Source organism: Bombus affinis, chromosome 11, assembly GCF_024516045.1.
Source record: "Bombus affinis isolate iyBomAffi1 chromosome 11, iyBomAffi1.2, whole genome shotgun sequence".
NCBI classification, from domain to species: Eukaryota; Metazoa; Arthropoda; class Insecta; order Hymenoptera; family Apidae; genus Bombus; species Bombus affinis.
The window spans coordinates 3,881,460-3,903,968 of NC_066354.1; the positions used below are offsets into that span (position 1 = coordinate 3,881,460).

The 22,509-nt window shown below is 38.4% G+C and overlaps 1 protein-coding gene across 14 annotated transcripts in view; it reads right to left on the reverse strand.

Annotated features, from left to right (window-relative positions):
- Positions 1-22,509, reverse strand: part of LOC126921613 (TLD domain-containing protein 2) — a 297,843-nt gene that overhangs the window by 121,471 nt on the left and 153,863 nt on the right. For 5 of the 14 annotated variants that reach the window (XM_050733297.1, XM_050733298.1, XM_050733294.1 and 2 more), the window contains exon 1: positions 17,734-19,866. The exons of 7 other annotated variants lie outside the window; for them this stretch is intronic. In XM_050733297.1, the coding sequence (XP_050589254.1) occupies positions 17,734-18,320 (587 nt within the window). In that variant the 5' untranslated portion in view covers positions 18,321-19,866. Of the gene's footprint in view, positions 1-17,733; positions 19,867-22,509 lie in introns of those variants that run through there. 2 more of the 14 variants (XM_050733295.1, XM_050733299.1) reach the window with 1 other exon arrangement.

Sequence of the window (22,509 nt, forward strand, 5' to 3'; positions counted from 1 at the left end):
AAAATATGAGTTATCGTAGGTTTGTCTCGTGATCTTCGCATAAAATAGGAAGATAAACTATCACACAATCGTCGTACTATCGACGCAATCTCAAAATAAGTAAATACAATAACAATAATGGGGTCAGAAAAATCGTACTACTCACTCACCGCAAGTTATCATTCAAGTATTCATTATCGCAAGTTACGAGATAATTACGAGTCAATTACAAGTACAGACACCTTTTGTTTGGTAATAACCATAACCACTGTTATTTCACAGTGTCGATAAGAACACGATCGTGTAGAACGTTTGAAACCTAACTCGAGAGGGCTATGTGTCCGTGTCAAGGAATCTTTTAGCGAAGTTGCCAGTGCGTTTCACATGTTTTTAATGGTTTAATCATGTCGCAACACACGCGACAGACATTTACACGTACAGGTTTTCCTTTGAGCGACGAAAAATCGTACACGACTTCCCTTTCCATGGACACGCCTTCTCTTTTACGACTCTGGTACGTACGCAGCCTGGAGGAAGATTAACCTCGAGCAGAGTCTCGATGAATAATGCAACTGTTTTACATATTTTCCAGCTTTAAACAACCGTCTGCTGGATTAAACTCAGCACTATCCCCCCTCCCCTTTTCTCTAAGTCTTCGTGTCTATTTATTAGTTTTAGGCTCGGTGCAGAGCAAATTTTCGCGCGGGCGTTTCAACAGTTCGTTGGATTATGCAAGTCGGCGTGCAAAATACCTGCAGAATATTTGCGGAGCGAATTGTAGACATAAAGAGGATGAAAAAGATTCGTGTGAAAAAATTTGCGAAATATGTTGCAAGTTATGAACGATGGTATCTTGTGCTGGAAATATATCTATATCGATAAATCAATCGGCTAAGCTTTTTTTCTCTTGTCACTCGTACGTGTGTACGTCGTACTTCACACTCGTGTTTACGAGATATTTAATCTTGTACAGAAAATACCATTTAGCATAGCTCGACGTAATGTTATGTAGGATTCTTGGCGTTTTACAGTGCGTTCACTGTAGGACAAAAAACCAAAAAGTCAACTTTTACATTGGCGCTTAAAAGTCTCATAGGAATGTGTTCTTGGGTATGTATATTAATAGGAATAGAAGTGTTTTCGAAGCAAACAAACGAGCGTTCAATCATGCCTGGATACACCGCTTGCGAACATGCAAATGGCAAATTTCATTTTTCAACTGAGTTAGCGTGTTTTATAGAAGAGGAATCTTTTTTTATTATTTTCGATAGAGAATGTTATCGAAGTAATTTTTTGTTTCCTTCTTTCCACGTTCTTGAAGTAAGATCAGTAATGTAGATTTTTATAACATAGTTATTTAGTTAATTAGTATTATAATGTAGAAATACTTCTCAAAACATCTTCGCGATTTTTAGTGAAAATACGTGTATATATATCTTGCAAGAGATCACGAAAAAATTGGCTGCATCTACCAAGTAGATGGGCCACAATTTTTAAAATCCTTTTTCTGGGTCAGCGACGACCTATCACGAATAGATCTATCTTCAATGTGTACACATTATATATACGTATATATTTGCGCTATATTACATTATTTTTATGCATATTTACAGTATTATATATTTATAGCAAATTTATTACCTAACTGTATTTTCCTTGACTATTTATAGAGAGAACAATAATACGATCATAATATATTGAAATATGGATAAATCGTAAGACATCAAAGTTTATATATATATTTTTTTTTGTATAAAAATTTTGTATATATGATATGTGTAATTTGATTTTGGCAAAAATAACATATTATTATAATAATATAATATTTTAATATATTATTATTATTTTTATAAATAGTAAATAAAAATACGGTTAAATAATAAATTATGATATATAATGACATTGATCTAAAATAACATACGAAATAAATGACGTCTCTCAGATGTTTTTCTATATTGGAGGATTAAATATGCAAAAATGCGTATAATATGTAACAATAAAACTATATAATGTCTCTCTTTCATGCTTTATGGTAATTTTCATTCAATCGTAAAATTGACCCGAGAATTTTCAAATAATGTCGAAAGTTTGTCGAGACAAGAAGATCCGTTGTTTGTAGCAGATGCAAGATGCTTCCTGGTTACGGACAGTAACTGTAATGGAGAAATGGTTTTCCATACGAGGACTCTGCTATTTGTATCACATTTGGATGAACTGAATATTTAATATTTAATATTACAAATTTAATATTATTGATGCGTGGATATATTGTAATGTCGAAGCATCCAGGGATTATCTTTGGTTCTCTTCGTTCCATTTTTGTATGCACTCTACGTTTCTCCAAGGGAATATTGGAATTTTCTATTTTTCTTGAGATTTCTTTTTTGAACTTTGAGTGTTCTTGTCCGAAGAAATGGAATATTTCATTTTGCAATTTGTTTCGATTTCGAAGTAGAATCAAAAGTAGCGAGAAATAAAATACTACAGGATATTTCGTTTGAAAATTATCAATATTGAGACTTTGAAACTTTCTTGAAATTCTTTTTATTTCGTTCGTTATTCTAATAAAATTTGCACACTTCGTTTCGATCCTCAATGTATAAAAATTGGAAAAAAATTGGAAATGAAATTTACGATTCGGATGAAACGATTTCCTTCTCTGTATATTAGCGTTAAACGCCTATTTCCGTTAAATAAACGATATGGTGTTCGATCTATTAGATACCGAAACGATCGTTGTTAATTTAATATTTCCATACAATGGAGAATCGTCTAATTGCGGCGTTAACACATAATAGAACAATTTTATCTCCCCTCAAGGAACATCAGCTGATGGAACGACTCAAATAGCTGTCTGCCAATTATACGCGAGATTAACATCGATATGGTGCCGGCCGAGTTAAAATAGTCGATGTATGTACGGATTTACGAGCTTTATCAATAGATCAAATCTTAATTCGAATCTACATCGGCCACACACGAGACACGCGTTACTCTCACTCTTCAACTTCGCAATGAAGTTTAAAATAAAATTCCGGTGACTTAAATATAGCCATAAATTCGAAAATTGCTTCTCTATAAAAGGCGAGAAATCAGAATTTATTTCTCCAGTCATTTTTACGTAAAACTCATGGCACATAATGCGAAGACTATATGGGAAAAAACACGATAAATCTATATTTGTTAACTTACCGATATTTAAATCACTCGCTGCTTGTAATAGAATATTCTAATATGACTTACAATTAGTGGAAAAAGAAGCTACATTTTACAAGCTACAGAAAGTAGATCGGAGAAGTTTTGTGTAAGATCCAAAAAATAATGTATCTTATAAAATCAAAATTTTGGAAATATTCAAGGATAATAATAACGCGTATTTAATCCCTAGACCAAATGATAACCCAGTTTGGATAATTTGGATAATTAAGCTGTAAGCTTCACGAGATAAAACACTATTTTCATCCACGAAGAATGTAAAAGGACAACTCTCTTTGCCAACAACAATTTTCCTCTTTTCTCTAATCTTCCAGCTCGAAGCCAGATCTACGAAAATGCATACATATTCATAGGAACGCTGTTGGATTAAAATTTCTACTCGGCTTATCGGATTTCCACAGAACGATCTATTCATCGGTTGCACCGATTCGCATCAGATGGCTCAAATTGATTCGAGGAAAATCTAGCGTCGTGATACGTGAGCAGAATATAGGGCAGAACGTCGTTCGCTGTTCTTTGGCATTCTCTCAGTCGTGGCTGCAACTGTCAGGACTTGGAGGTGGACAGGCGACTCGTTGGCAGACAAGGGAGTCGGTGAGGCAACCGGTGGAACGCATCGGTACGGTCTGTTTAATATTCCGCCGCGACTTGAAGCGGAAACGGTATCTTCCGTGCGTTAAACGAAAACGACGCTCGAGGATCGTCCCACGAGAAGAAAGGAAAAATTCGTACGAGTCTATTATACTGATCGAATTTGTACGTTGCAATCTTCTGCTTCAAATAATTGTCAATCGAGAAATCCTTCACTCGAAACATCGAACTGATAACTTCGTCGTACTGCATATACTATAAATATATTTCATTATACAATATCTCTTTGTATCATCTCTATTTTTATCTCTCTGTATCATCTGCTTCTCTCATAAATAATCTATCGAATTTACGTAACTGTATAGCAGTTCAATCCGAAACTAGAATCTTGATGGCTAACGAAGCTAGTCTCGAATAGCCAGCAGCCGTAGCTCTAACTTTAATAACCAGCATGTCAAAAACTCGTAACTGTGTAATGAAGCAAAAGAGCTTCTTTGTGTTATCTCGTTCTCAGCGTGTCGTCACCAACGTTACAAATTATTAATCAAATTAATAACCCATGCGATCGTAAATTCTCGAGTCTCGATTGAAGATCAAGAACTACCTGCAAAACCATAACCTGCTCGTTATTTCTTGTTTGAGAGTTATGCGCATTCTTTGGATCGTTGCGTCCTTAAATTTCGTGCAAACGCAATAAAACTGCGCGGTCTAGCGATCAACAGCCGCCTCCAACTTTTCAACAAGCATCGTGTCAAAAATCCTAATCATACCTCAGTACAGTGGAAAAATAAGAAGCTTGGATCGCCACGAACAGAGCTATCTCGAGCCCACGCTCGAGACTCAAGACACCTCGAGTCCTGGTTCTTTGTTCGGCCAAACCAGCCTCTCCTTCCACGCTCACCTACACAAGCACACAAGTATACGTTCAATCCTTTCTTCTCTCATCCGGTTTGACCAGCGATTCCCGAGCTACAACTTTTATCTTTCCTGCGTGTTTCACCATCTGGAAAGGAGGAAAGAGAGACGGAAGGTGGACGGGGCCGGGCTGCTTATCGTTCGAAACGGCTAATAATCGACTCGGAGAACACAGGGGACGGTAAAAAAATCGGCAAGATCGAGCGCGTGGATCTCGTGCACGGGTGGCGCTCGATCCGCGCGTGAATCAGAGCGTGACGTCTGGATGCAGTCGTTTCACGATCGCAGAACACGCGCTTTTCGCGCCTTGCCTAAATTACTATTCTTTGGTACTTATAACGCATCGGTGGACGTAGGCACGGAATGTCCATTCTCATGTGGGACAAATTGTAATTGCGCTTGTTTCTGTTCTGTTATATATCTTCGCACGCTACTAATTATAGTAGCCAACGATCGTATTAGGTCGTTGGAAAAATGTCTTTCCTTCGCAAACGTGTTTTTTACAACAATGCACCTTCATATATACGTGAAACAAAGTTTGTAAAATATCGCGATGTTTATCTCAACAGAACAAAATGGATCGTACGTAATTCGATAAAATAATATGAAACAAAAAACGTTGTGCGTCTGTTATTTCCTCATAAAACGAAAGAAACTTTTCGGACAATCTAATATTTACCATATGTATAAATAGGGAAATTTCTTTGACTTATTTTACGAGCCACAAGTAAAATTAAAAGTTCATAGATTCTAATCAGAGGTGTATCGGCACAGGTCTAGAGGAAGCCGGGTCGAGTTCCTCGAAGTATCTTGTAACTCAAGATTTTCGGGATTCCCGAGAATTTTAGAACTATACAAGTTAGAATATGGGACGAAAATAATAACGAGATAGAACAGGAAGCAACAAAATTTGTTTCGTAAAAATTATTTCATAATAAAATATTATATTTATCGCTTTCTTCGTTATTACTTTTGCTACATATTTTAGCCTATGTATAACTTTCAAATTCTCGAGAGCCTTGAAAACTCCCGGGAATTCCGACAGTCTCGAATTATGAGATACTTTCAGGAATCCAACCCGATCCCGAGAAAAATTCTCGCACGCCTCCAATCCTGATGCGTTCTGGGGACTATCAGTCCATGTGCAAGTATCTATTTGAAAGTGTTAATTACGACATCGGCCGTAGGACCTCTCATTCCGTTTATTTTTCAATTATTTTCAACTCCTTCGCTCTTAACTAAAGTAGCGAGATATGGTAAAAGAAAAGCCTTAATCTTTGATAAAGGTAACTTCCAATCGTATTGTTCTTTTTCCAATCAATGAAGATAGCAATCAAGTAAAATTAATTCTACTAAAGAAAAAGAATGTTAGCCGTATAATAGCATTAGCCTTGAATTACAACTCAAGCGTATTTACAGAGCTTTCGTCTCGCAACAGTCGACGAGCTAATGTCTCGAATGTTAATTCTCACGCGGGACAAATAATTGTAATTGCGCTCGGTTCCTCTTCACATTTACGAAGCGCGAAAGTTAAGCAAGAAAGAAGAAAGGAAGCTTTGGTATTCGTGGTGTGACTTGGTTTGACTACGGTTTGGAATGTTCTGGGGAATTGGTGAGGAATTTTCGAGTGAGATTTATAGGCAGAATGGTAGAGGTGGCGTGGGAAAAACGTTTGGTTGGGAATGGTAACACCGAGCTAATTAACACGTTTGAGTGTGTACGTCATGGGTTTGAACGTGGCCGTGATACGTCGGTTCAGTCTGTGTTGTATCGAGACAAATAGGAAATAAATTACGAAGCTTGAAAAATTCCTTTTTTATTAATAGATAAAACGGATATTCTGACATACTTTGAAATAAAATATATTTACATAGATTTTATATGAAAATTATATGGTAGCATGTAACACAGACGATGGAAATTCGATCGGTCGATCGATTGCTTATATATAATGGTGCTTTATAATACGAAAATTTAGAAATTTTAACTTAAAAGTTGAACGTTCGCGGATTCAAATTTAAAAGATTCCCCGTGGAAAATTGAAATTTCTTGGCGAGAGTAATAACAGAAGTGCATTCTGGAAGATTTAAAGCAGATCTGAATGATTCATTTATTCGAAGATGAAACTGCGGATTGTCCAAGGGTATTTCGAAAAAATTCACGACTTTAAGGAATTTTAAACGGGGGCAACTATTACGTAGGTTTTTAGGAGATGGAAATGGTAATATCGTACTAACGGTTGGAACAAAATTGAGGAAGGTTGGTCGGTGAAGTAATGAAAGTAAGAAGAACGCAGTTTTCTTATTGTTTCTATTGTAAATTTAAAACTCTACAGCGAGCCAAAAAGAAACAGAACACGAGCATAGTTCTTCTCTTTCAAAACGCTGATAGAATGGAGTTCTCGTGCCAGAACATAAATTAATAAGACAAAATCTATTAATCATGATACTTCAGCTCTCACCACTCTACAATTTCTGAACCTTATTCGCCTAGTTGGAAAGAGTTACGAGCGTAAGTGATTGCCTGTTGCAACAGAAGATCACGAAACTCGATAAGAGGTATAAAGAAAAATTTTTAAATTGACGTGAGGTCAGTTCAATGATTGAATTGATTGACACCAGTTTTGTTCCATTAACTCGTCTAACAAGATTTCTGATAGAACCGATATTTTCATTTTTATGCTACCTGATCGTCGAACCACGATACAACGAAAATGAAAATTATATTTCACTGCTGAAGCATTGCGAGAAAAAGAAGAAGATTATAATTATAATTATCTGGCAATAACAATATACCAAGAATTTCAATATACGCTTTCAAAGGTGGCGCTTTCGCTCTTTTCCACGTAGGAAAAGTTATTCTCCACGTCCCAAGGGTCCTAATAAAAATTACTTTTCGCTTCCCGGGTAACTAGAAATTATAATTATCTCGCACTAATGCACCAACAATTTCGATATATGTCTCTAAAAATCTCCTTTCTAGCAAAAGTTATCTTTCACCTCTCAAGCTCCAACTCCGCGACATAAAAATACAACGAAATTAAAATTCCGATTATCAACGATCATAATCTCATAATCGATCAAATCAAAATGATACTCTGTCACAAACACAGAGTATCGAAAGAAAAAGTCCCTCATCGAATTACGCGTAAACTAGACGGAACTCCAATCGTTAATTATTCTAATTCTAAATACGGTTGATCAAAGCAAGAATTGTCTGACTGAGTTACATATAAGCTTCTCGATCAAAATGCGCACGTTACATCGAGGCCAGTTATTCGTTCTAATATCAAGGCGAACGCAGAGCCAAGTCGGACGCATACGCGTGTGCGTGATAACGTGTTCGAAGAGTAAAGCGAGTTGGACACGCGAGCCGCGTGCGTAACAACGCTTCGCTACTTTCTCGTCTGCGTATCCGCACCAGTGAACGTCACTTTCTCAGACTGGTGCATACACGCCCTTCGCGATTCCACGTCACTTTCTCAGGGTAGCCAGCCGGCATGTTCTTCACGGACGAAGTCGTGCCTTCCTCCAGAGGAGACGTGCACCTGCGTGCAGGTTACTTTTTTTTAAGGAAACGTACGTATGTGTGCATCATGCACGCCCTCGAGAATAAGCCAAGTTCGTGCATGAATATTTATGTGGACGTTTTGTGGGAACTGTCGTTCATAAACTACTCTACTTGACTGCCTTCGTCTCTTCTGCTGAAAACTTGCGTTTTATGCATCGTACTGGTCCATCCAGTCTGTACAGGAATTCCTATTCTCCTTACGGATGCTTTACTCGCGTAATATGTATTATAAATTTGCCCTACGGATTTTTTCAAGTAGAAACAAACGTTCGTACGAGTCGCTGTACTCTCAAGGAAATACGAGTACGTTTATCAAATAAAAAATTTATTTCGAGGAATATATATATATGTTTTCGTAATATTGCAATGTAACGCGTTTTCGTCCCATTTTCTTTTCTCCGTTTACAAATACAGATGACGATAGAATGAATCTTTGTCACAACCTAATATTATCATTTTTATTAGAAAAAGGAAAAGAAAGAAGAATAGAGAAGGTACTCGTGGTGAAGAAATACCAACTACGTTAATACGAATAATAAATATACCTTTGTAAATGAACTCTACGAGAGAAATACGCGAGGAAAAGGATTTAAATGTAAGGTACATCTAATTGACCTAAAACTTAGACACATTTGTCTACTATCAACCAACATCGTGTATCACGATTGCATAGAAGATTCAAACGGAAACTTCCCACGACAGATCGCCGGATAAGACAATACAGTCTTTGTGCACGTTGAAGAATCTTCGATTTTTATTACGATGCGTCGTGCATACCACAGGGACATAGAGCTGTTTGCGTTTTGTTATTCAACGAGCGGCCACAGAGGGACGCGAGGAATTGCGCTTTTCTTTTCCTTCGTTAAACTTTTGACGTCACGCGTACGTGCATTTTCGGTTTAACGACGCTGAATCAACCCTCTCCACTGGTTCATTATGATTTTCAATTAATCCTTTCTCGAGAGAAGATTTATGGGCATAGCATGGATTTACAGCCGAGATCGTCTAAGCAATTTTATACAATGATTCAACTTTTATCGCTGGGATTTTATCGCTCGTTAAACACTGTATACCAGGTGTATTAATCGTAACCTTCTGCGTTGGTCTGATATCATGCGCGACAAGTGTAAATATGTAAAATCGAAGACGCGAAGAATAAATTACTATGTTACTAACAATTACTAACGATATTAATTATATTTCCATGCAACTTTAATTCGTGTATTTACTATGAAAGTAAAAACTTCAAGTTGCGTGTATCTTTTGATAAAACCGTTAAGTAAATATATAATACAAGCAATAAGTAATAAAGTAAATAAGTACGTAAATATCGATAATTGATAAATAAATACCGATAATGAAACAACAAATTAATCCTCTAATACAGAGAAACAATATTTCTTATATAGTGTACTTTGCTTGTATGTGTACGAAGTTCCATTGAGATCATCAGCCTCGAATTAGATAATTAGCTTGTTGCAAGTATAAAATTCGCGTCCCACAATAGCAACTTCTAACACAATGACCTCTAAGCATAAATTATATATATATATAAATTTTGCCTTACTAATTAAGATGCTAATCACACGCCAGCGTGTGTAGCACTGCATTAATAATTCCTCGGACAATGCTCCGCTCTGAACTCGGTTGCAACCGATACCAAATACAAGGCTACACCATATCTGACTAATTAACACTCGCTTTCGATGCGTTCGCCGACTTTTACCGTTTCGAAATTTCTCGACGTGCTAACGTATCATTGTGAACCGGCTGACATAACAACATATTTTTAGCGAATACGCAGAAGTTGGCATAAAATTCCACGTGAACAGGACCCGTAATTTATTTGGATAAAGCCTACTCCGATCAAATTCAATTTCCTGCTTTGCCTTTTTTCAATCGAACATGTTCACGATCTTCTCTAACGATATACATCATGTTCGGGTTATTCATTTTTATTTGCTCGTTTCGATTGATTTTTATTGTTATTCAGTCATTAGTATTGTCTTCTACAAGCGAACAATTTATTTGTCTTTTTTTTCCAATTGGCATATTTTTGAGAAAAATGTTGGATTCGTAAATGTCTGCTGTAGCGGTAACAAGATTTTCGTAAGACTGTTCAGTGGAATTGCGCTTCTTGGATGCAACAAATATCGTCAGAAATTTATCCAACGGCCATCATTTATAAAATATCCGCGAAATATGCAAATGCGTCGTAAACAGATTGCAAACTTTTATTTATAATTATTGGATCGTTAGTTTATCGCTGGCGTTAGCTTGCTTACAAACCTAAAAATCTCAGTACCAAATACCCATTCTGAGAAATTCACGTTCTACATTATTCTAACACTATTAACACTGTGAAATATTAAAAATAACTACATCTTGCAGTCAGTATCGTTCTAAGAATAATTTCTACGCTCGTATCCTCTTCCTTTTTAATTAATCGTCCAACCGTCATGAGTGTTTACGATTGTCGTTCCCAATCGATGGGCAGAGTGGAAAATAAGAATGATATAAAGGAACGTACATGCAGGCGATAAAAATAACGGTGGAACAGGTCGCGTTAATAGAGATGAAACGCAAATAAGTTGCGCGCTACATTTGCACCGCACGTATGTTTATACGTGTGCGTGCAAAAGGTGTACAAAGAGTTGCACGAGAACAGATGTTGCGCGTGGTGGCAATTTCGAGTGGCTGTCGAATGCTTGCGCAATTTGCGAGCACCTTATTGGCACAGGCGAAATGTCGGACTGTATGTTGTTTAATTCGTCGTATTTTCATCGACAATTTCAATTGCCTCGTTTATAACCGCTAACGAGGATCTCAGGTATGTTACTGTTTGCAATTGTTTGAATGTCTTCAGCTGTCAGTAATTTGCATTTAAAATACGTACAATTAAGAGCAGCTTATGATACGGGCAACATTAATTGTTTCAATAAAGATTATTCTCTGTTGTAATAAAACCGGCGTGAAGTATAAAGAAGAAGAAAAAATAAAACAATAACATGATGGTTGAGAAAAATTGAGCACTCGAGGACATAGATTAATTCGATCTTAAAAGGCGTCTAATAATTTTGTTACGTCGTATCTTTACACCGATAATTGCTGTTACGAATCACTATCAACACAGAAGCTAAAGTAATAAAGATAAGTTGAAATCGCGAAACAGTCGCAACAATAATAGTAGATACAGATCAAACTTGTTCGTACTAGAAACATCTTTCCCACGCTAATTTCCTCGTCGTTACCAAGCATTTCTTTAATGCGGTTTTTTCCCTATTCCTCGCCAAATCCTACAAAATAAACGAAGCTCTGGCCTGCAGGCAGCAAAAGTAAAACAGAGGGGCGGAAAATTTATTTTCTCTATAACAGAATCTGTTTCTGAATGAAAGAAGGGTGAATAAGAATGGAGGAGTTTGAAAGGTCGGTTATACGAGCAAACACGTTACAACAACGCAAACTCTATTGGACGTCGGGAATAAGCACACCGGAAGCGATTCTTCGATACTGGCAACGAAACTTTTCCTGAACACGTTTCTGGCCGTTCGAGGAAAACACGCGTTTTAAAGTCGACTCGCGCGGTTGTTTCGCTCGTATTCCGCGGCCATTCTTTCTTTTCTTCCGTACGGAAGCACGATCGAAGAGCAAAAAACAATTTCAACCTCTTTCGAACTCTTTTTTCCCTTTCTCATTTCTTTATTTCTTTGTTAAAGCACGCTTCAACCAATTAGGATCGTTTTTTCTCTTTGTGTTTATTCTTCTATGTTGTTTATTCTCCTTTCCGCGTTGCAAACGGAATATATTCTTCTACTTGTTGCAAAAGGTTTTACGTTTTGCAATGAAACGTCTCGTTCCATGATTAATTAATTGGAGAAAAGATGTTAGCTCGTTACTTTGGATTTGAAAACTTCCGCCTGTCCCCGAGGAAAATCTCAGCATCGCAGGGTTCCACGCGAAATCGAAACGTTCGCGCAACATCGTGCGAATCGCCGTGAGAAACATCGAAGGAGTAGTTTGGTATCTAGTAAACGCGGTAAATAAAGGCTTGGATAGAAAAAAAAGAACGAAGAATAATAACACAGGCAGCTATTTTAAGACGTTCGACCGGTTTTCAGGACCAACTAGTGGACCCGATAAATTCCTCGTGCATTTTTTTGCTTGCGATCAAATCGATCCAACCTTCCAATTTGTTCATTATTCTAATCCTTTGCAACGGAAAGCAGCGTTTGTTTGTAAAATGTCTCATTGAAAATTCCTCTTTCTACGAAATTCATTTTTTAAAGATCAAAAGAGAAATTTAAATTTCTCCCACGCTAGAAAAACATCGTAGATATTACAATATTTGCGTTGTTATGCTCTGTGTTTTAAGTAAATGTACAAAGAACGGAGAAATGTGTATGCATATTACGTTATGCTAGAGAAAATTTTCTAGATATTAAAAATGCAAGTATTAAAGGAGATGCGACACGATACGATAGCTTTGAAAATAAATATGTCGAGCTACAGACAGATACGTTTAAATATGTTTAACCATCAGTTGAACAGTGTGCTTATCGCGAAGTTAAACAAATATCAGAAGTCTGAATTTGTTTTTATACGAATACGTTATTACTACTGAACTTCTCATAAAAATATATAATTAATCCCGGTAGATTCATTTATCGCAAGCAGCTATAAAGAGCCATAAATTCCAATGTAAATTTCGAACAATAACGTTTGCAACAAGTTTACATTCCACGATATTAAAATATCATATTTGTAACAATTTATGTATCTGTCGTCTTACAACTTTCCACTGAAACATTTTTTCCTATCTTCCATACTCCTCAAGATATTCAATCCGATCCATTTAAACCAAATACGCTGACGGTAATTCGTAGCAATTTATCGAATAAAGAGAAGCGGCTCCAGAAGACGTCCGTAAAATGTGATTCAGCGGAGAAGAATTTTTCTTCTTGCGGTTTTTAGGATCCGCGTAAGAAACGAGATGGATGGATATTCTATTTGGAGCGTACAGAGCTCGTGGGATATAACGTGGAAACCGGCGGCTCTGCCGTGAATCATCTGGCACGAAACTATCAAAAATTAACGGCTGCGGATCAATCGAATAGAACGGGGAGAAAGATGCAGCCAGGGAAAAACCGACACGGTTGGATTACCGATGTCGAAACGAGCTACCAATTTTTCAAGGAGGGAAACAGTGCGAATGTGTTACGGGATCGACCTAATTTCCTCGGTGAATTTTCCTCGTCAGCGGGAGAAAAAAGACAGCAGAGCCTGGTCAGCCAACCGAACATTTCCTTCTCTTCTCTCATTTTCTTCTTTTCCTGCAAACAATACGCCCTTTCGGAATAAAAACTGCAAATTCCCTCAATTGCCATGTCTAACTATGTTCCTGGCGCCTCGTGATCGTACGAAGTAAGGGAATTATCGTCGAATGTGTTCCGAATGCAATTTCGTCTTGTCCAATCGATTTTTAGTTCCTATTAACCTCGAGTACAGGTATTACGGGAATGAATGTACGTACAGCAAATTTCATTCATATATACGGTGTTTCTGCTATTGTTCTTTGCCATTATGTAACATTGTAAATGGATCAATTCATTAAACCCTGTTCTCTTCCAATTTTCTTCCACTTGTCTTAGAAACCTACCGCTCATGAGAAAGACATTGAGAATTAAAAATGTGAACACGCTGTATAAATCCTCTAATAGCACTTAAACCTACTCGAATACAAGCCAAACTTAGTCGTACATAACTATACTCGACCTAACTTTAAGCGGATTTAACTACACGTATTCCGAATCTAATCAGACCTGTCCCTATACACCCAAATCAAATTATAACGTTCGAGCGTAGTTTATAGCGTTCGATCATTAGTATACTATATATAAATGTTAGTATACGATCTTCCATATTTAAATATAGATATAACGTGTAATTAATATTCCGTAAAATACGTGCCAAATCGCACGTCATCGGCAAGAAACATCGACGTCCAGCATATTTTCTACTTACAAGGAGATGGCAATAACTGGGAAATCTCGAGTGAGCTGGCTGTATATGTATACGATGCTTTAGGCTGACGGTGTGATAGTTCCAAAAAGATTTCACCGTGCAACCGTTTGTTTCCGAGAAATTAATAAATTTTTTCATATCTTTATATTAGGTTGCCCGGAAAGTGTCTTTCTTTCGCAAACGTGTTTTTCACAACAGTGCAGCTTCGTATAAACGTGAAACCAAGTCTGTGGAATGTCGCGGTGTTTATTTCAACAGAACAAAATGGATCGTACGTAATTCGATAAAATAATATAAAACAAAAAACGTTGTGCGTTTTATTATTTCCTCGTAAAACGAAAGAAACATTTCTGATAACCTAATAAATTCTTTTAATATTGATATTATGTTCGGTTGAATATCAAATTTTACAATTTACTTTGATCAATTTTTCATTACTTTTATTCGTCACAGTATTGCTGCAAAGTCTTACGATTCTACGGATGGAAATTGTAAGAGGATCGTTTTAGAACGTGGGAAATTGCTGCACCAAGAAAACAAAGGGCTGTGCGTTCAAATCCTTCTGGGATAGTTTTACCATCAGCCTAATGCGCATACAGCTATCTTATTCGAAATTTCGCAGCTCTCGCCTTGTCAAATCAAAATCTCGCCGCATCAGAACCTTGACGTATGAGGAAACAACGATCCGCTTGTGTAACGTTTAATGAGAGTCGTAAAATAAATAAAAAATAACGCAATGACGTAATTAGAGGAAGTGCGAAATGAGAAGATACACTGTCAATTCATTCTCCACTGATTGGGGAATAATTAATGGCAAAAATAATGGTTTTTTGCTTCTGGATATTTCACTGAAAAAGTTTACGTTTAAAAGTGCCAGGCAATGCGATTAGGGCACATCGATTGCACCATGCTTTCTCGAGGTACGTTTAATTAACAAACCGTTGGGGATAATTATACTGATGCTTGGAACAGCAATAAAATTAGTGTTTAGTTAGCAATAAAAAGACTGAGTAATCACACGGCGAAGGTTACGTTTTTTGTTACGGCAATTAAACGATCAAAACATCAGTCTCGAATGATATCTGTAATCGTTAATTTGACACAACTGGATTTGATATCGACAGCCGACATCTAGGAAGCAGCGAACAATTAACAACAACAAGTATCGACGACGAAATTAAAAGATCAACAACAAATCGATAATACTTGTCTCTGTCGTACCATACGTTGTTTTCGTCTGTCAGAAATTAAACAGAAAAAGAAAAAAAACGTATTCGACAAACGTTCGAGTGTTCTGTAATGCTGTTCTCACAGATAAAGAAAATAAATTTCGAGATAATTGTACGCAATCACGGATAAAGGAAAAGCAGAAGATCGATATCGAAAGACAATGACGCGCTATTGACAACTCGATCCACGTTTCTCGACGCTTTTCGTCAAGTACAGACGACCGATTGAGTATGATTAAGACGACTCCTACGATAAACGCACATTGAATCACGATGTTTAATTTCCGCGTTTATAGATGCGCGGAGAAATCGTGGGATTACCGCACGGGGAAACTTTAGAAAAATTTCCCGTCTTAGGAAACCCGCGAGATTGGACACCGATACATACAAAGCTGTAAATCGACATTTTGTCCCCGGTTTTCCGTATTCCTCCGTTGCAAACTTCCCATATTATTAAACGAACTAACCGTTTAAGAAGCAACTTATTTTAGAAAATTCCATCGATCGTGCACCTGATTGTTCTGCTAGAAACTTAGCGATAGTTCAATGCTATCGATGATACATCGTGTTTGGGATTGCGAAATGGTTGGAAACGTAATTATTACAATTCTTCTCTCAAGGACGCTGTACTCACAAGTGTGAAAAACAAGAACGCTGAAAGAGAAGTTAAACACATATTTGCCGTTCGATTTATTATAAAGCAAGATATGTGTATCTTTCTACTACTGTACGAAAAATTACCATTAACATCGATAAAATTAACGTCTTATTCGTCTTACAAATACGCCGACGTTTCGACATAATATTATTTAATTCGGAACGTACGCAAAATTTACGTAAACCGAGTATACCATCAGATATGTGATACGTACGTATACCATTCGCGTGGTTAATTTACAAATTTTCGAATTTACAAATGATGAAAGAATGAACGTCTATGCACCTACTTACAGGATCTGTATCGCGGACACGATACGTGTAACCGATTTATTCGCAAGACCGGATGACGTCAGCTTTCGATGCAGAAATATTAACGGTTCTAGAGAAACGCGTGCAAATGTTTTTATCACGAGGCACTTTCCACCCAGGCTACGTAATACAAACAGATCATGCTAGAATTCGGTTGGTAAAAGCGTTGTATACGCTATGAACGAGGTCGTTATCGCGGGCGGTAATGCGACTGTCTGACAAGTGACATGATTACCGGAGCCCAGATTATGGCTTTAACTTCGCGTCGACTTCGCTAAATATTTACACGGTGCACCTGTCTCGCGAATTTTTCTCGCAAATCACATTCACTATACTCGCTACTGTAACAGTGCGTACTGACGGTGATATAACACGAATAAACGATAACAAAATCGTGATTGCTAAGCGTCTTTCCTCCGCCCCGTAACGTCCATGATAATAATCTGAAAACTGTGACTTTTCCTCGATATGGCAGATGATGCGACAGAAGCGTACGATACGACTAAGGAAGGTAAATTCTTCGGTAAATCGATGTCAAACTTAATATTATTAACTTGTTTGTTCAGCGAGGAATCGTTTTTCTTTTATAGGATTATGTATCGATCTTTTGAGTTTCCCGCGTTTCTAACGAAATATCGTTTATGCGTGTCGAGAAGAGAAGAATCAAAATTCAATTTTCAAATCGCTATACTTTCTCAGCCTAATAAATAGCCGATTTTTGAGATTACGGAGATCAGCTTCCGTGAATATCTCACAAGCAACGAACTTGTAGATGCGTCGTTCCTGGTGTAGCAAACGAACGATGTTATGCGATAGAGAACGTTCACGTGGCAATTTATTCATCTGGTTTCCATGGGAATAAAAGCATTGCGTGTGACGAGCGGGGAACGATACCCCCGTGAAAACCGGTCCCGCTCGAAATTATCGATGCGAACACTACGAAACTTCAGCCGGCCAACCGTACAACGTTTGACGAGAATCGGTCGATTTTACTTTATGTCTATGTTTTTATCCGCGTTGCAACTCGACCGAGCAATTTCGTTTAAGTAAAAGCGATTTACTTGGAGAGGTAACTGTTAAATACCGCGCCTTACGAAAATATAAAACGGCGCGATTCAATAACAGAGAGAAAGATAAAGGGCAACGATGGCGTACCGTTATCGATGTCCAAGAATTTCACAAGAAGCATCGATCTTTAAAAGACGCAAAATAGAATAGCAACAGAACGCGAACTGGTAAATACCTGGCGACGGAATCAGGTACGAATATGTTCCACCAGGAAGGCCTCTTCTGTCTGGTTTGCGTGTAAAGTCCATCGGTGCTTGCGACCTGTGTCGGGACGCCAGCAATCCCTTTCCTCCTTTTGCGATCGAGTTTCGGCGGCCTGGCGAGGATATGCCACGACTTTCTGCGAGCCTTTTTGCCCTCGATGTCCGCCTGTATTCTTCTCTCGTTCTCCAGTAGCTCTTGGTTCTCCTCGAGCAGATCCTGCGACACGTAGAAAACCGAGCACCGTCTGCCACCCTCGCTGGCGCGTCTTTTCTCCTTCTGCACTTGTTTCGTATTTTCCTTCTCCTCGACAACGCTACCGCGTCTCGCTCTATGAAACAGACTGTCCCTTCGCGCCTTCAGATCCTCCAGCACGCTGTGCCGTCTGCCTTTATTATCGCGTAAAATAGCGTTCGAGTCCCTTCTGCCAACAGCGCCGATAAGTTTCGCGAATGACGACTCTTTCTCCACTATCGAAGGAATCGAATTGGTCGACGCGTATTTGGCGGCCGAGTGGCCGTTGTTCTGCGGCTCGTTGCTGATGTACATCTTGCTTTCCATGCTACGTATCGATCGAGATCTTCGAAACGCGTATCCACGTTTCCACTGTATTGCCGATATACTAAATCAACAACACCGAAACACCCGCGACCACTATACTAGACAACAAAGACGAGGAAAAACCATCAGGAAACTGTCGCGACGCACTGCACACTTAATCACCCGAGATCCGCGATCATTTTCCCGGTGGTTCGCAAGGGAAATACGGAAGGCATGAGTCGCGTACCGTTAAGTCGCGATCGGCATTATTCCGTCGCCGGTGAAAGCAGCCACGACGGCGTACCGAGTGACCGCCTTTTCACTCCTCGTGAAACGTGCTATCGGCACGAATACGCGCGTATCCAACGAACGCGACCAAACCACGAACCTATATATATATATGTATATATCGTATCGACCGGACCTGTCCACAGATACGTGTATACAAACCGGGAACAGCTCAAGCGCGAGATCCACCAACAGATCGTTGACCCAAGAGAATCGTGAGCGCGGAACCAGCCAACGGTGGTCGACCGACTACCTTCCACCTCGCGCGCGTCTTTTGCTCGCACGCATTTGTTTCTCTATTTTCTGGTAAGGCGAGAAAAGAGCTCTGGAAACTCGTTCGCCGCGTTTCTACGTTTCGGAACGTCAACCGAATTAACCTTTGCCTCGTCCTCGAACCGTCAAAGGTGGCGCGGTGTGTGATTCGTGTTGTAATAACTTACAACCGAGAGATTGTATTTGGAGCAACTCGGAACGAATTCGATAACGGTTCCTCGCGGTGAACAAAGTGAATCTGTCTAGTTGGACGAGAGAACAAGAACGAAGAGTCTGGTTTGCTGCGAAGTCAATTTCCTAGCGGCTTCGAATCGTTTCCACGATTTCCATGCAGGAACTACGACCAAGCTTCGCTGTTGCTAGCGTCTTCTTCTTTGGGCAGTGGAACGCTTCCAGGTGAACGACTCGACTTTCCGATAGCGTTCAGTCAAAGTGGTGTTCCTTTTCGTCGTTCGATACGGTGGTAACGACTGGGAATCGAGGCTGGCCCGCTGAGACTGCCGATGTCGGTCACAACCCGCACACTCGTCCTTTCTTGTCGTCGTAACACCGACGTGACGTTGTCGCGATGCCGACACGTATACACACACGGGCCAAAATCGAGATTCGTTTACTATGAGAGAGGGAGAGAGACGGAGAGAACACACGTGACACGCGCGATCTTCAGCAAATTAATACGTAGGTTTGACGAAACGAAATTCGACGACGATATAACAGGATACACGGTGTCTCGTGTTAAGAAGAGAGGGAGAGACGCACAACCGGCGGAAAAACAGGCGACTTTCTCTCGCCTCCTCTTTTTTTCTCTTGTTTCTTTCTTCGCAACTTTATTGTAATGCGTTTCGATTTTGCGCGCACGTGCGCAGCTGATCTGCTTACACTCCACGACGATAGCCGGTTTTCGATAAACCGAGATATCGGGCTACACAGTGACAGTGGTACACACACGCCGAATCGACAGGCCGTCACGAGAATCGAGTATCGCAGCGACTAAGCGAGAACGAAGCCGACTGCTTGTATTTATACACGTCGAGGCACTCGGCCGAGACTGTCTCTTCGGGCGCATCCCCCACCTCCCGTGCCCGAGTACCCAACAAGAAGAAACACGCATCAAAGACACACGACTTTACGCTCTTCGTTAATCGTTTACAAACAATCTTTTTTTTTTCTTCCTTAATTCTCTCGATATTGTCTCACACGCGTCCGAAATAATTGCGGGATTGAAGGAAGGCGGCGATCGTACGAAACGCGAACTCGCAAGATGGAGGACTTTAAGGTCCGCGGCACCGTAAATGGGAAACGCTGGAACCGGGGCATGTGTTTCACATTGCAACTATCAGCCTGAGCAAACGAGCAATTCGTAATTTATCGTAGTAATTTTTGTAGATTTATTACGACGATGATTTGAGAGCGGATTTTAGTGAAGTGCTTACACGTATCGATAAACGTGTGTCTTTTAAATTTGTAACTGATCAATATGTTTCGATATGATCGATTGATCGAAAAATCATTCGAACTTGTTTGTATATTTTCTTTTCTAAGAATCTAATACGTTCGAAAATATTTTTTTATCTGTTTGTGCTCGAGATGAAAAGAATAGATCGTAGATTTACTTTGAACGAAATTGTTTCGTTATTTGTAAATTTGTAAATCGCGTTTTTTTTTTAAATAGGAAGAATTCAAAAAGAATTCGAAATTTTCATCTTCTTTCTTACACCAGAGTGGAAAATGTGGATCGTAGATTGATTTTTCAAATCGAGATGAATATTCATGAAACACGTTGACGACTATAATAATGTCTTACTTGTAGCTTACTAATAAAGAAAATCGCGATTGAAAATACTTTGAACAATTTAGAATCAATGTAATACAATGTGTTCATGAATATATACATACACATATATAATATCTATGTATATCTCGCTCATTTCTGTCTTACATTCATGCGATTCGTAGTTTTCAATCGTTTCATTAATTGTTCAAACAAACGTTTAATTGTTCATCGAGTAATATATTATCGAGAAGCCCGTGTAAACGAATCAACAATGCGATAAGTCTTAAATAAACAAGTATCAACGTGCCTCGATTTAGTATACTTAAAGAACACACAAACACGGATAATTATCGCATGTAATTAAACGACGATGGAAACTAGTATGGTCGGTGTTCGTAAAAAGCAACAAATAGTCGTAAATAAGTTCAATTTCAGAAAAATTTCGAGACACTAATGCGTCGAATTTCCAGCTCCAGAAATTATCCTAACTAAATTATTCTTCGTTTTGCATCAACATTTCTAACATGCTATATTTCTTATCAATTTATTCTTACAAATATCTTCATATTTACTAAAAATTTTATCGAAAAATATCTTTATTCAAACTGTTAAGAAATAAAAATGGAGAGTATTCTTCGTCGAATAAAATCTTCTAACTTTGTCTCGTCTGATCATGAGTCCCTGTAAACGTGAAAATCTTTACGCGTATACGGGAGAGAATAATCCAATCTTTGGCGAAATAAATTTCTGAGAAGCATATTCGTACGTGGCGTATCTCGAATTGCGATAAAGATTCTCATTGATAACGATGACAAACACCTTTTCGAGTTTTTCCTTCTTTCTCTCTATTTCTCTCTTTCTCTCTTTGATTAACTGCTTTTCATAGGCAAGATGCATACAGTAAGAAATAGTCTGATTCTTCTCAGACGAAAACATAGAAAATTATCACGGCAAAACAGCTTTCAAATGATCTAGCAATCGTAACTCATTTCATAATCCACGTCTAACTATTCGTCACGTCTGAATCGACGAGCCTCGGTTACCTAACCGCTGTTGCCGGCGCACAGATTAATTTTGTTGTGGAGCGTTATGGAGTCTGTGCACTCGAAACTGCGTGCAATTAGCTGGTTTGTATGCCGGGAAGTTTCCAATGTAGCCTCGTTTATATTTTAATGAGTTCTATAATAATTCGAATCGCTCGCAGGTTCGTAGCAAAATTTTCATCTTTCGTATATTACGATTCGAAGAAATAGTAATTGATAATAGAAGCGAAGCAGCAAATATTTCGATCCAATAAAATTCGATCATCGAAAATTTATTTAATAAATGAGGAATAATAGTTAACGTAGTCAGTATTGTCGATTCGTATCTTTATGAAAAAAAATCTAAGTTAAAATTTATTCTAGCTTCTAATTTATAATTTTATTTATCAATATTATAAAGAATATCTCATTTTAGATATTTCGAATGTTCTACGCATCCTGTTTAGTTTCGTGTAGTTAAAATTCCCCGCAAAAGCATAAACATCAGCGGTCTAATTGTAGCCCCTTTTTTTATCCCGAAACTTCAGCTTCTACAACACGTCCGAGCCAAATTCGATTATGCCAACCGCGATATATTTTGTTCGTATGATTCAGGATCGTGTCGTGAGACACCTTTTCGTTGCGATACAACTTCGACTCAATTGCTGGGAACGACCGGATGAGTCGAACTTTAAACTGCGACACAATCGAAAGCTACAATTGTAAAACATTTGTGTAAATTCATTTTATACATACACCAACCATACACCATCAAACATACACCATCAGGTGTCTTGCTATGTTTTCGTGAATATTTAAAATTAATCCAAATATGGAAAAAATTTCAAATTAA